The sequence below is a fragment of the Sprattus sprattus genome (assembly GCF_963457725.1).
Source record: "Sprattus sprattus genome assembly, chromosome: 19".
Classification (NCBI taxonomy): Eukaryota; Metazoa; Chordata; class Actinopteri; order Clupeiformes; family Clupeidae; genus Sprattus; species Sprattus sprattus.
Window position 1 is genome coordinate 18,805,444 of NC_137917.1, and position 15,000 is coordinate 18,820,443.

The 15,000-nt window shown below is 45.5% G+C and overlaps 2 protein-coding genes across 2 annotated transcripts in view; one reads left to right on the top strand and one right to left on the bottom strand.

The window, feature by feature from the left end:
• The window catches only part of adam22 (ADAM metallopeptidase domain 22), a gene marked incomplete at both ends in the record, with an annotated part of 60,084 nt that overhangs the window by 29,664 nt on the left and 15,420 nt on the right, over positions 1-15,000 (top strand). Inside the window, 5 exon segments of the mRNA XM_080858459.1 lie at positions 1,675-1,738; positions 12,631-12,703; positions 12,985-13,064; positions 13,752-13,826; positions 14,026-14,097. Coding sequence (XP_080714585.1) covers positions 1,675-1,738; positions 12,631-12,703; positions 12,985-13,064; positions 13,752-13,826; positions 14,026-14,097 — 364 coding nt within the window.
• On the bottom strand, positions 9,849-12,218 carry cldn12 (claudin 12; the record flags this gene model as incomplete). Its single annotated transcript, XM_080858460.1, has 2 exons — positions 12,117-12,218; positions 9,849-11,050 (listed from the first exon to the last, which is right to left on the bottom strand). The coding sequence occupies exon 2, from the start codon at positions 10,965-10,967 to the stop codon at positions 9,849-9,851; it is 1,119 nt and encodes a 372-aa protein (XP_080714586.1). The 5' UTR covers positions 10,968-11,050; positions 12,117-12,218.

The following is a 15,000-nucleotide window of genomic DNA, read 5'->3' on the forward strand; positions in this document are numbered from 1 at the left end:
GAGAGAGAGAGAGAGAGTGAGTGAGTGAAAGAGAGTGAGTGGAAAACCATTACTATATGGACAAACACGCGCACACACACACACACACACACAGGCGGGCTCAAACCTGTCCTATAAGCTGTGGTCACAGGACAGAGAGAACACTGCAAGGTTGTCTGCCCAAGAGGTGACTCTGAAATGAATTGTGGATAATTAGCTTTATCTGAAGCTTTTAAGCGATTGGTTGTGAAGACATACCATGCTGACGTGTGTGTGTGTGTGTGTGTGTGTGTGTGTGTGTGTGTGTGTGTGTGAGTACGTGCGTGCGTGCGTGCGTGCGTGCGTGCGTGCGTGCGTGCGCGTGTGTGTGTGTGCATGTGTCTGTGCGAGAGAGAGATAGGGAGCGAGAGAAAAAGACAGAGAGAGAGTGGAGAGCAAGAATGAGGTATAATCTCTTTGAATCCTCAACAACTTGCTCTACACACTTACACACAGATGCAGATGCACACAGTCCACACACGCACACAAACACACTCACACACTCACACATGGATGCATAGGATGAAATGAGGGATAGATGGACAAGATGTTAAAATGTCTAATATATAAATATAAAGTCAGCATAGGTCAGTCAACACATACAGCCATCAGATCGCATAGGGGGGAACCATAGAATTAGTAGGGGCAGAATGGACCTACGCCAAGATCTTTTTACTTTGCAGACACTACTAATGCTTCACTACTAATGCTAATTGGTGCACAAATGCATCTTATGACAGAAATGTATCTGACATATTGATTAAACCACTTCCTAGTCCAGGTTTCACATAGAACATAGCGCCTGTTGTGAGTAGGAATGTTCATTCTACGCCTTCTAATTCTATGGGGGTAACACAGAGCAGTCACAAATTTGTCACACATATAGTATGTGACCAGTGTTGTGGGACGGACAGTAGAATGGATTTAGGAGTAGAACCGACTCCCTTCCGTGTAAAGAACGTTCTACCTCAGTGACCTCAGTGACACTTATCAAGTAGACAAAAGCATCTAATGCCAGTAATGTATGTGCAGTAATCAGACACGAGCTGTATGTACCCTGTGTTGGGATGGGAAGTCAAGTGGGTGTGTTTTTTTGCAAAGAGGCTAATATCCACGGATGCTAATGTGATCCACCTGCACGTGTCAGACCTCAGGGAGGGAGGTTTACACACCACACACCCGCTCACCTTTGCTTCTGCTGTCATACACTGTGGTGATATTAGACAGCCAGTGCTTGGCTACGTCGGCTGTGAGCACTCCATAGAGTACACCTCATTACATTAAGTTCTCCTCCTGTCACACACAAAGCAGGATCATGACCTGGCCGTCCCACCGGCTTCATTTGTCAGAGGGCCTCAAAGGGCACAATACACTGGGATGTGCGTCGCGTCATGTGACCTCTGTGTGCGGCCGTGTGACCTTTCCCGGGGATATTAATCTCCTTTACCGAAGGACATCTTTGTAGTGTCAGTGTAGAGCGCCAGTGTACATCTAATTAAAATTGGTCAATCATCCAGCGTGGTTTTCAACTCACAGCCTTTTGACCTCTGTGATCATTTAACTTCCTCTGTCCTGTGCAGGCTGTTTTCATCTGTCATTATAAGTAGACTGATGGAGGAGTACTAAAGGTCATGACCTCTCTTTTCTCTTCCACAGCGGCATGTTCTTTGATGGGAATCACACATACATGATCGAGCCTGGAGGAGACAGCAGTGTAGATGTAAGTAACACGGTGTCTGTGTGTGTGTGTGTGTTTGTGAGTGTGTGTGTCTGTGTCTGCACAGGTTCATGCATGCACGTATTTCACTAATAAACCTTGTCTCGGCTGAGCTCCATCCAGTACTTCCTTCCTGGAAAGCATCCGTTTGTCTCACGTTCCTCTCCTTCTTGATCCTACGCAGCGACCCGGAAGTGTATCCGTGCTATTTCTAGGGGCGGTCGTGTCAGCACATATCATGTGTCGCTGCGGTGATCGATAATGACATCTGATCGCGCCTGAGGCTGTGGAGATAGCCGTCCTCAGTGGCTAGTGGCTACGCTGTTGACGTCTCTCGTCTCTAGCTCTTGCTGTAACTCTCAATGGCTTTATTCCCCCCCCTGCACAGTTATGTTGGTTTGCATAAAACAGATAACATCAGACCGAGGCACTTCCCCTCTATTCTCTCTCTTTCTTTTTCGCTTTTTGTCCTCCCGCCACCCCCGTGTCTGGCGGCTGGTCTGTTCTTCAGCGCGTGTGTGAGGTTAGGTGTAGATGGCGTCCCTCGATAGCGCTGAGATTTATGGAACTAATTAAAAATGTTAAGCTGATTGAAAAGGCCTGAGGGAGAAGCCAAAAGATTACAGCGAGAACGATACGTGTCTCTCTGGCCTTTGGTGATGACACACACTCACAGAGAGAGAGAGAGAGAGAGAGATATAGGAAAGAACAGAGAGAGAGAAAGCTGAGAATTCATCAGCTGTTTCGTGACTTTTTCCAAGAGGAAGAACAGTAACATGGAATTCACAGGGATTCGCAGGAATCATACTGATTAAGTTTTCCTCTGCTCCCTCAATCCCTTTCAAAATCTCTGCCTCTCTCCTCCTCTCTACCTCCCTCCCTCGTTCTAGTCTATACAGCCCTTCCATATGGGATGAATAATTTAAAGCGGATAGAGACGGAAGAGAGAGAAGTGAGACATCACTGCCCTGAACCTGTTCCCTCTTTCCCTCCAGAGAGAGAAAGAAAGGAATGAAGAGTAGAAGGGGGAGGTAGAGAAAAGGCGAGTGTGTGGTCAGTTACGGTGCAGATATTAAGAGAGGCAAAGATATACTGTCTCTGGAGTGTAGACAAAAATCCTCAACGAACTACAAACAAACAAACAGAAATGGTAAAAATTGCCGTCACTAATGATATCAGCATCGGTATGATACTACTATTGGTGCTGGCATTAAAACCACCACTTAATAAAATTCAAAAAATACAATGTGATAGTTAATAAATGAAAATGAAGATGCTGATTAGTGATCATTGATGCATTGCCTGATCTTGAAAGGAGTTTAAGAGAGGACCCTATCTAGATGAGTACGGAATCCACTCCTCCATTTTGCCACACCCTTACCACCTCCCATCATATACCACAGCTCAAGTATTCTTACAAATTGCCGTCACTAATGATATCAGCATTGGTATGATACTACTAATGGTGCTGTTATTAAAACTACCACTTCACTTGAGATTCAAAAATTGCAAGTGAAAAATGATATGCATGTAATGATTTATAAATGAAAATGAAGATGATGATTAGTGATCAAGTTGATGTATGATCTCGAAAGAAGGACATCAAAAGGAGTTCAAGAGAGGACCCTAGCTAAATGACTTACGGAATACACTCCTCCACCTTCCCACACCCTTCCCATCTCCCATCATATTCCACAGCTCAAGTATTCTAAGTGTTTAGATCTGCCTATACATCCTGTAGATCTGGCTAGTCCTGCTGTAGTGGGTGTCTGCAGGGACTGTGATTGTAAGCCCTGTGAAGCACTTCAGGTCCCTGGCCAGTTACCTCCTCCGTCTCACTCTCCACACTCAGGTGCAGTAGTTACATGTAATTAATGTGCTGATACAAATAGCCTGGTGTGGAGGTGGTAATTGACCTGCGGCTTAGCATTGGCTACATACTGCACTGTGTTACATGCAGCATTGGCTTCATAGTGCACAGGGTTCCATGCGCTGCATGTGTTGGAGTGTAACATGGTCAAGTGTAAACATGGCCTCCCTCTGACAAATATAGATTGAAAATTACTGTTATTTTACTCAAGTGGGCTTCACATCGATTTCAAGAGAGATTTTTAAAAATAAGATCCAACTGGTTCACATTCCGGTGAGGGGAGTGTGTGTATGTGTGGTGTGTTGGGTATGAGAGAGACAGACACAAGGAGAGACCTGTGTAGCTTCCTGAATATTTCTTTGTACTTGTCATACTGGAACCCTTCTAGAGGACTTACCTCACACACAATCTTTTCACACACACACACACACACACACACACACACACACACACACACACCCTCCCTTCCCGCCCCCTTGTGCTTTTGAAGAGTCTCAGTTTGATTTGGAAGAGAGATGTGTCCCCACAGCGGGCTTGTTGAAAGATGAGAGCTTGTGATCGTATGCTGGGGCCTCCTCCCCTCCTCCCGGAACAGCTGGGTGAAGACAGGCCAGCCTCTGGGAATCTCGCGTGTGGGAATCTCGATCCCATAACGCCGCACTTCACCGGCATCCTGGCCGCTTGTGTTTTGACAGAGACTGCCGACCCCGGTGACCTTGAATGCACTCGCAGTGTACTGCCGTTTCCACGGCAGCAAAGCCATCTTGCTGGCGATGCGATCAGACACGGCGCGACGCTGCAGTGTGGGCACTGCCGTTTATGCCATATGGCACGGGCATCTGCCATCCGCCCAGCGCAGCAGCAGGGGCCGGGGAAGTGTGCCCCTCGTGGGCCACCGTAGAGTCTGAGACGTGCAGACAGCAGCCAAGAACGCTGGCAGCTCATGGAGAAGGCCTTCTATGCCCGCTTATTTGATCAGATCATTCATATCATTTCAGTGGCCTTTTTGAGATGAGTTGGCTACACAACTAAACTAGCCATTTGAGAGTATATTCAAGAAATGCGCTTCCATATTAGCCAGCATCAACAGAGGTAGAACAGCTGATGGTGTGAATGATCTCTTGTTTAAGCACAGTGCATGGATTTGCGTTTGTGTGTGTGTGTGTGTGTGTGTGTGTGTGTGTGCACGTGCGTGTGTATGTTCTGCAAGTGTACACACCACTGCACAGCTCACACCATTCCAAACATTGTATTACTGCTAGACAGAGACAGTGGGGAAGCAAAGAACCACGCACTGACACACACAGGCAGACCTAGACCCAGGTACAACACACACAAACACACACACACACACACACACACACACACACACACACAGACTCTTACGCAAGTGGAAATGGTTCAGTCAGACAGGCACTGTTGTCTCTGCCTCAGGGAAACTGATCTCCTAAAACGTGTCCTTAGATGACGTGTGAGAGAGATTACAACACTATCTGGAGAAGATGAAACAAACCCACAAGCTTATCCCTGGAACCATCCATTAAAGCACTTACTGTGTCTGACTGTGTATGTGTGTGTGTGTGTCTGTGTGTGTCTGTGTGTGACGGAGACCAGACAGGAGCTGTGTGTGTGTGTGGGGTGGGGTGGGGTGGGGGGGGCGTGGTATTGTAACTTAATGGAGTAAGACCCATCGCTTTCGCTCTCTCTCACACTCACACACACACACACACACACACACACACACACACACACACACACACAGAGAGCAGGAAATGCTGGGAGCAGGGTAAAGTGTGTGGAGAGGAATGGGTGAGTGGCAGACAGAGACAGAGGAGGAGATGGAGGAGATCAGACAGATAGAGGGGTAATCCCTGCTCTTTGGGGACATGCAGGGTGCATACCCCCCCAACACACACACACACACACGCACACACACACACACACACACACCGTAGCTAATTTCTATTCATGGTCTGTTTAACAGCCTTTCACAATGAGCACAAACCAGCACATATCCCTTTCTCATACATACACATGAATATTCTCTACCATGCCCCCTAATAGATATACCAGACTCCTTGCACACACACACACACACACACACACTCACTCACACACACACACCTTTAAAAACTGATATATGCCCCCCTTATTTTATGCTACATCAGAAACCATCTGTGTGAGACAACTAATCCCTCTCACCAGTCTTAATTGATAGTTGGATGAATAGGAGTGTGTGAGTGTGTATGTGTGTGTGTGGGGGGGTGGAGTGAGGTAGGGTGGGGTGGTGCCACTTGAGTAACCTTCCCCCAAGTGTTTGTGGTGAACGTCTTCTGGGTCCCACTGCGTTATGGTGGCAAAGGCCGTGTTGATCATCATCTAGAGGACAAACCATTAGGCCCCTTTGGAATCACCTGTGTTAGGTACATTTGTTTTATCATTCGAAAGAGCCTGTAAGAGGGTTCTGTTTGGTGTTGGGCTTTCTCTAGTCTACGTACTGAGTATCACACCTCTGAAGTGTGGTTCACATACGAGTCCTGATGGTCTACAACCAGATTCGATAGTATTTGTGATGCAGCACTTTTGTGACCGAGTTGATGTAGTGTCAAATCATCCATTTGCTGTATTTTCCACAGCCCCTTTGTGATTTGTTCGATTCGAGGGACATGCCGATGTCCGGAGCCACCGTTAAATATCATGACAGATGTAGCCGGGCACGGTTGAATTTGGCAGAGCTGCCATAAATCAGTTCCGCTGTCTCTCGTCTCTTGATGAAAACGGGTCCGTAGCCTTGCTTTGACACAGCGCGGGGCGGGGGGTTGGGGGGGTGGATCACTTTCTCTCCTGCTGTCACGTCTGTCGTGAGGGGTTGTGACAGCCGACCCTCGAGGGTCAAAAGCGGTGGACAGATGCACTGAGCTTCTGCCTGTTCTGGCAGGAGCAGAGAGAGATGACAGCGTCTGGCTCACCGACATGGCGGACGAGCGCGTGATTGACAAGTTTACCGAGCCCATGACTTGTCTGTCTGTCTGTCTGTAAAAACCTGTTTTTCTTTCTTTCGGAGATCGGTAACATAGAAGTTTCTTTTCTCAATAGAGCACGAAGCAGTTGGGCTAGTACCGATGCTGACATGCTTACAAGTGGAAATCACTTACAATGAGGACATGAATGTGGAGCTCACAGACACATTTAATAGGGAGCTCACAGACACATTTAATAGGGAGCTCACAGACACATTTAATATGGAGCTCACAGACACATTTAATATGGAGCTCACAGACACATTTAATATGGAGCTCACAGACACATTTAATATGGAGCTCACAGACACATTTCTGCCTGTTTTAGCAATTCTGTCAAAGGCCTACTGTCTGCTTGCATCATGAAAAGAGCCATTCTTTATTTAATGAGAACCTCAGACCTGTAGGCTGTTAAGGGTGTCCTGATGTAACCTCAAGTAATCCCGTCATTTTAAAATGTTAATCCCTTTTTAAAATATTATAAAACTATTTTCCTGCTGAAATATGGTATGGCAAGGTCACAATTTCCAGTTCACTAAAATCAGTATTCATAAATCCAACAATCCATTTCACTTTTATGAAATGAAATATAGGCTAATAAAATACTGCAATGATAAAACCCTTTGAAGTAATTTCACTAAATTAATTTTGGTTATACAGCACTTTTTTTTTTTACCACAGGGAAATATACTGGCACAACAGAGCACGTGTACTTACAGTAATTTAGTGATTTATTTATTAGAAATAAGGCCATTGTGAATATTGGCATCTTACATCGTAAAACCATGTAACGTCAAAAGTACACGTACAACAGAACAGACTATCAGAGGAGCGTTGAGTTAAGAAAAGGGTGAGTAAAATACTTGCAGGGAGAGATTTTGTGTTCATGATCTTAACATGTAAAGTAGACAGCAGTGCAATGGCACATAGAGCGAATACAATTTGTAACAGACTTACATACAGGGTACAAAAAAAAGTTAATTTAACACAATTAAGTATCAATTGACATCCATATCTGGAGTAGGACATGCATTAGAGTTTAATGAGATGGATTCCACATGTGTTTCAACTAGAATCTAATGTTGTCAGGACTATGTAGTCTCGATAGCTGAAACACTGTTAACACAAAGAGAGGTCTTTGCCTCAGAGGCCCCTACATGAAAACAAATTACCATGACTGAGGGACACGTCTAGATTTGGACACTTGAGTGGACTGAACACCGCCTAGCCTGTGTGCCAGTGCTGTGTGACGGTGCACAGGTCACCACTGGCTCCCCACCTCCTCATTCAGCACATCACACAGGAATGCTTATGCTAAAGGTTTTCAACCTCTCAGAGGCTGACACGCTCACTAACAACACTCACAACACTCAAGGCCTCTCCCGTCCCTCACAGAGGCGACTCGCTTGCATCCACTACCAGCTCTCTGAGTGGTTAACAGTAAATGAAGCTGCATCAATATGAGACATAATTAGCAGTGCACTAAACACTAAATTAGGATGCAGCCATCAGAGACATCAGCAGTGAAATTAGGGCGTGCTCATTAGTGATTCACCAAGGACTGGATTAGCATTTCATATCATTCAGCAGGTGCTACTGTCACAGTCACTCCTTGGCTTGCCGTACCTAAGTGTCTGTCTATGCCCGTTGTTTGGGTAGTTCAATTAACACACTGATCTCAGCAAGCAAGGAGTTGTGGAAATAACAGGAATAACTCACAGGAAGTAGGTACAATGCGTAATGTCTTAACATTGCTAACTTAAAGACTCCACCCTACAATGTAAACAAAAAAAATATTAAAAATCCAGTGCAGTTCAAATGCAATTTAACATTCCAGAACTAAACAGAGGCAGCTTCAGACCATTTCTATGAGTTAGTCATGATTCATTACGTGTCAGATTACAACGCGCAGGTTAACAGTAAAGAAAGACACAGTGTATGTATGTAGTGAATTGAGGTTAGTCACAATTATATAAAGACAAAACAGCACATGTAGAAGTTCTTCATATTTAAAAAACATTAAAATTACATTTAAGCCTTGACGTAGACAGTTGATCAATGCGGAACTTTTGTGGCAGATTAAAACAAAATGTCTGAGTATTATTACATTATTTCAATGTAACCAACAAATGGCATACTGCTGAAACTGATCACAGGACTACCCCACCTTGGAGTTAGTGTTCTTAGGATGACTGAAACATTGTAATCACCCAAGTGGAGCTGGAATGACAGTGAAGGTCCAGGTCATGGTGACACGACCATTAACAGAAAATGACTCACACTGCGGTAAGTGTGGTCGGACACTAAAAGCTAAGTCACGGAGAATGCCGGCACTGAAGTGAGTAAAATGGTGTCGTTATCGAACAGCTAAGGGCTTTCTAAGAGGCCTCATAAACTATAGCAAGACATTTAGTTCCTTATACTAAGTGGCTTAGCACACCACATGCAACATCAACAGATATGATTTTTAAAGCATAAAAAAAGAGACTGACAACAAAAACCACAATCTGTAGCAGAGCTATTAAATAATTCTGTAAAGGCTATAGCTTCTTTGAAGCTTCCCTGAAAGGTGGTTTGTGAAAACTGCACAGGGAGGAGGTAACAGTGAATTAGAAACAGTGGCACAAATGATCATTCCACTCAGAGAAGAACCTCCAGGTTTGTTCGTCCGCAGCCAACAGTGGTTGGTTGACTGGGAAATAGTGACACTGGACAACATGAATGGATGTAGTGTCCTCCGTGTGTCTAAACTAAATGATGCTCTAAGGCAGGCAAGGGAATACAGTACAATAGAATAGTACACGAGTTCTCATGTTCCAACAGCCAGCTGTTTCTAAAGAAAAACACTAGTGATGGCAAAATGCAGTTAGGTGAAGTGCAAGCATCGATCAGTAGAAATACCACATACGTTGTTTTTTTAGTTTTTTGTTTGCTTTTGTGTTCAAGTGTCAAATTTTTACTATTTACAATTCACAGACCGGAGATCCTTTCAAGATAAAAATGTCTTCACAATTTCCTTCAGCTACACTTAGAGCTAGAGTGTAGAGTTTTCTACAAGAGCAAAATAAAAAAACAAATAAAATACAGGACTGTCCCTACAGTCTTTCAATATAACTGGCATGGCACCGCCTGAGCAAAACTACCAAGAGCAAAGCTTGTTTGGTCAGGCATTTAAAACAAACAAAACAGATGGAACTGAAATTGAATTAAACACATTAAAACGTCACTCCGTGAGGACAGGAATGTCAATCTCTATACCAGAGAGGCGTGAGCGCCCGGAGTAGCGCTGAGTGGCGTATCTTTGAGACCCCCCATAGCCTTGCGAAGGGGCGTAACTCTGCGACGGGGCGTACCCTTGAGAGGGAGCGTAAACTTGAGAGGGGGCATAACCTTGAGAGGGGGCATAACCTTGAGAGGGGGCATAACCTTGAGATGGGGCATAACCTTGAGATGGGGCATAGCCATAGGCCTGGGTCCCTCCAACTTCAGACCCATACCCGTCATGGCCCGGCATCTGTCCCAGGTAGACCTGTTGGGGGATATGCTGGCCAGGGACACCGGCAGGGTACCCCGGGGCAGTTATGAAGGTGGGGGCATCCATGCCTTGGGGCAGATAGTGCTGGGGGCCGAAAGCACCAGGGGAGGGGGGCATGCCATTGGCGGTGAGCTGCTGCGCGGACAGGCTGGTGGGCATGACGGGCGGCTCGGGGAAGGGCAGCCAGAAGGGCGAGGGCAGCTTCTTGCACATGCAGTACCACATGAACATGAGCAACGCCGCCAGCAGCAGCCCGCCGGCGCTCCCGATGGCCACGTACACGGCGAAGTCCACGGCGAACACGTCCTCGTAGCGGCGGTTCAGGTCGTCCGTGTGAAACAGGAACCAGACGGACGGCGGCATGGCCACGCCCCCGCCCAGGAACAGGAACATCCCGGCCACCAGGTGGCAGCCTACGCTGTTCACCAGGCAGCGGCTGTTCTTGATGTCGTCGGGCTTCTTGGAGCAGCAGGCCGTCTTGCACATGCCCATCAGGATGAGGAACAGTGCCAGCGTGGCCAGGGCGAGGCCGCTGGGGAGGCAGAACTGCAGCAGCCGCAGGTCCAGCTGGTCCACTTTTGCCCACCAGTTGGCGTCGAAGTGGTAGCAGCCCGTGATGCCGTCGCGCTTCACGCACTTGGTCCACAGGCCGTCGTAGACGGTGATGTTGCGGGCGTTGTGGTTGAAGGTGACAAGGCGCGTGGTGCGCCACTGGGGGATCACAGTAGCCACCAGCAGGCCACCAAGGGACAGCAGTGCGATGACGAACGAGAAGGCGTTGGTGGCGTGGATGTCACGGCACGACATGACGGCAGATGAGGCGGTCGGCGTGACGCCACGGACCAGGACGGAGGGAGGAGGAGCAGGTGGGGGAAGGAGGGGCAAGAGTCCTAAAATTGAAACACAACAGTAGTCAGCAGACAGGTCGGCACTTCTTCGCCTTCCCTCGCTCTTGCTCACACACACAGCGAGTGATTAATGACACGGTGCAGATATGCAGGGTGGTGGATTCGCTGAGGAGAGGTCCCTGAGTTCAAAGCCAACAGGGGCGTTTCTGATTGGCAGGCATGCTGAGGAGACCTGGCCAGCTGAACTGCAGCATGGCGCATCCTGGACCAGCAGAGCCATATCACAGAGGGGGGAGTCTAAATTGGGGTCAGCCTTGTAGAGTACAAACTATTTCAGTGTGCTTAGTGGGAAAAAGGATTACAGTAAGCAACTTTTTGGGGCCTGATGTGTGCAACCTTAGTTATTGTGGGTGGGCCTGGAATGAATGAACACAGCTTCAGTCACAGCAGCTAGATGAGTTTTTACATTAAGTTGAAAGTAGCCTGTTCGTCCTGTGGTACTGCTCTGACCTACTTTAAATATCTCCCCATTAAGAGAAATAAATGAAGCTACTGTATTGTTTAGTTGGTTCCCACGTTTTCTGCATAATTAGGCAATAAGTACAATAAGCATTCAACACTCCACTAAGAACACTCAGACCTTCCGTTTACCACAGCTATGAGAACCTCGAGTATCTGCAAATTTCCAATGTCTTTGGGGGATCTTTCAAAGGGGGATCTCTCAAACTTTTGAGAAAGCCAACACCTAGTAATTCGGATGTCAGATTACAGCTAGCAAGGTAGCGCTAGCTAAAGGAAACCGCATTAGAACGGCTTTCGTCATATATAGGTGGTTGTGTTTCAAAGCAGTGCTACTGTGCTTTCATTTACCGTTTTCATTAACTTTTACATATTCTAGCACCATTTACAGACATATGCTCACCTGGTTTTAACAGTAAAATGGATAACATTAGCTTGCTAGCTAGGCAACTTTGCTAGCTTGATTACTGTTTGCTTAACGACATGATAGCAACCTGTTGCGTTTAAAATTGCAACGACAGTTCCGTAGATCAGACAAAGTGAAGTATCTATAGCGTTACACTGTGTAGAAGTGATTTAATAATCCTACCTCTCGTTTTGTGATTCTTACGATACACTCAAAACTAAGATTCCAATCATTTTCCTGTTTGTTGTGGTCGCACCGACTAGTGAACGAAGATCTTTTTCCTGTTGCTGCCCTAGTGCGCGCGCTCCTGTGCCTTGCACGGGCACTGAAGTCTGAGACTGACGTCATTAGTCCTCTTTTGTATGTTGAAAACAATTGAGCCCGTGTAAATAAATGCCTTCGTTATTTCAAATGGTATTATTTAAAAGTTGTTTTGAAAACAATATGTTCGAACTATTCATTCTCGCACAAAATGTTTTGAGATGAAGAGATGTAATTTAATAGACTGAAGTTCCATCCAACCTCCCCAATGTTTACCTACATGTGATGGTTACATTTTTTAAATGCATTTTATTTTGCAACATGTTTTTGGGTTGAGATTTTAAAGTTTATCAATGATTTGCATGGGACTAACCATCACACTGAAGAAAGAGTTGCTGACAGGGATGACCGTAATATGTCCCTTCTTCTTTTCTAGGTGGGTGAAACCCAGATTCACTTGATCTATAAATCTCCTGGCCTGGAGGCTCCTGAGGGCTTCCTATCTCCCAGTAAGTGTTCCACCATAACCCAGATCTTATAAAACACACTCAGGAGCAGCCATCGCTAGACTACAGACGACACAGACTCCCTTTTAAGTCAGCCCTTTTAACAGTCATTCTAAACATATTACATACAGTTGGAAAAAAGGGCATAAATAAATAAGCCATTAACAATAATAATACATATTTCTATAGACATCACAGATTATTCACGCCACACACTATTTTTAAGGTTGCAGTTTGTGGTGTTGATCTACAGTTAAAGTGTGCTATGGCCTCGTGTTTCCTAGGAGATCTCCTCCAGTCCCACTTTCAGACGCCACCTGTGTATCCTGGCTCCAAGGTGGCACTCCGGAGAAGCAAGAGACAAGTAAGTGTGCATGCAAGTGTGCTCAGATGCACACATTCACAGCCGTTCAACAGCTCTCAAGGTAACAATGGAAGATGTACCCTGAGGCCCATATACTGTACATGTGCTGCCCCCCCGGGAGTTTCCAGCGCATATGTGTGTGCTAACATGACAATGTGAATGGTCTGTGTTCTGTATGTGTCTTTCTCTCTCTCTTTCAGTATAGATGAGTGAGAGAGGCTCTTACATATCTTCTGAAGTATCAGATGTAGCAGTAGATACAGAACTGTAAATATATACACAACCACCATAGATGAATGTACCCGTGTCAGTGTCAATGACTGCCACATCAAAAGGGAAGGATTTAAAAATGGCTGAGGTTTAACTAAATATGTTCAATTCCGGGCGGACCCGGCTGATGTTGTGTTTACGACACATGCTCTGGCTCCAGAAAGCACTCACTGTTGCAGACTCTGACTCCAGCCTTTTTGGCTGAATTTCTTCAGAATGTAGTATGTGCCTGACGCCATGCTGTCCATCTTTATTACAGTCATTGATCAGTGCATTCAACTGCCACATTTGTAGACTACGCCTTCTGCAGTTATTATACTTTTGGGAGAGTAACAGAACGAACATGACCCAATATTGTGGATTTTGTGTGGATTATTGATTGATTGATTGATTGATTGATTGATTGAAACCCCTCAGGTATCCAGAAGCCCACACAGTGTAGAGGAGGAGGCGAAATACATTGAGCTGATGGTTATAAACGATCACCTCATGGTAAGACTTTTATGTGGATGTTTGGGAATGCCACAAGGGACGCATTTTTTTCATGCAAGTAAAATGGCAAATTAAATTGAAATGGTTTACCACAAATGTATCGAAGTATTGTATAAAGACAAGAGCAGGTAGTTTGGTTGTTTGCAATTACATTTTATCAAGTTGTTAAATTGGTTAACTTAATCATTTCTGTCTGCAGTATAAGAAACACCGTCTGTCAGTGGGCCACACAAATAACTATGCCAAATCTGTCGTCAACATGGCAGACCTGGTGAGTCTTAGAAGATTGTCAGAGTGTGTGTTTGTGTCTGTGTATGTGTATGTGTGTACAGGTATGTATTTCTCTCTGCATCTGTGGTCCTGTATTTCTCACCATCCCTTGGGAATCAGTTATGACATGAAATCTCATCTCAACACAAACCCATAGAGTATTTTTAGGCTAGCCTGCAGCCCGTCTCCTGACGGCCATCTTTCTCAGGGCTTTGAGCTACACCTCCCTTTAATATGTCCACGGAGCCCTTGAACGTGAGACATCTGACATTTCACTAAATAAATCTATTATTTGTGTCCTTTCCACCCCCTGTTCTAATGTCAGATTGACCAGGAAACCAAACAGCCCCTTTCCAATTGGCAAACACATCAGCCACTGTCTCATTCATCAGTCTGAGCCCCTGTGCTCGCTGGGCAGGGTATTTGCACCAGATTAGCAATTGATTTTGGATTTGAGTAGATTCCTGTGTGTGTGTGTGAGGAAGAGAGATGAGAATCCTCCAAAGGACATTTCATTTAGGGTCTGGAGAGAATAGTGATGAATTATTTTTAGAAGAGCAAAGGGTGCATCCATGAAGCAGAGAACGAGTGTGAATGCGATAGTCAATAGTGCTGAGGCCACGATTATCAGAGACCCTGGTACAGCAGGCTAGACTGCACTCCACAACCATAGGATGCTAGTGCAGACTAAACAAATGTGAGTTTTTTTTAAATCATTTTCACATTTTAAAAATATGGTGGAATTTAAACAGGGCTTCAGTGGAAAGAATTTCATGGTCCGTACAGAGCAAGGGAGTTTCATTTTGTGTCTGTGTGATCTTGTATGTATGTGTGTGTGTAATTTCAGGGAGTAATTACACAACCATGTTGAGTAATTTCCTGTTTGTGTTAATCACCCCGGGAG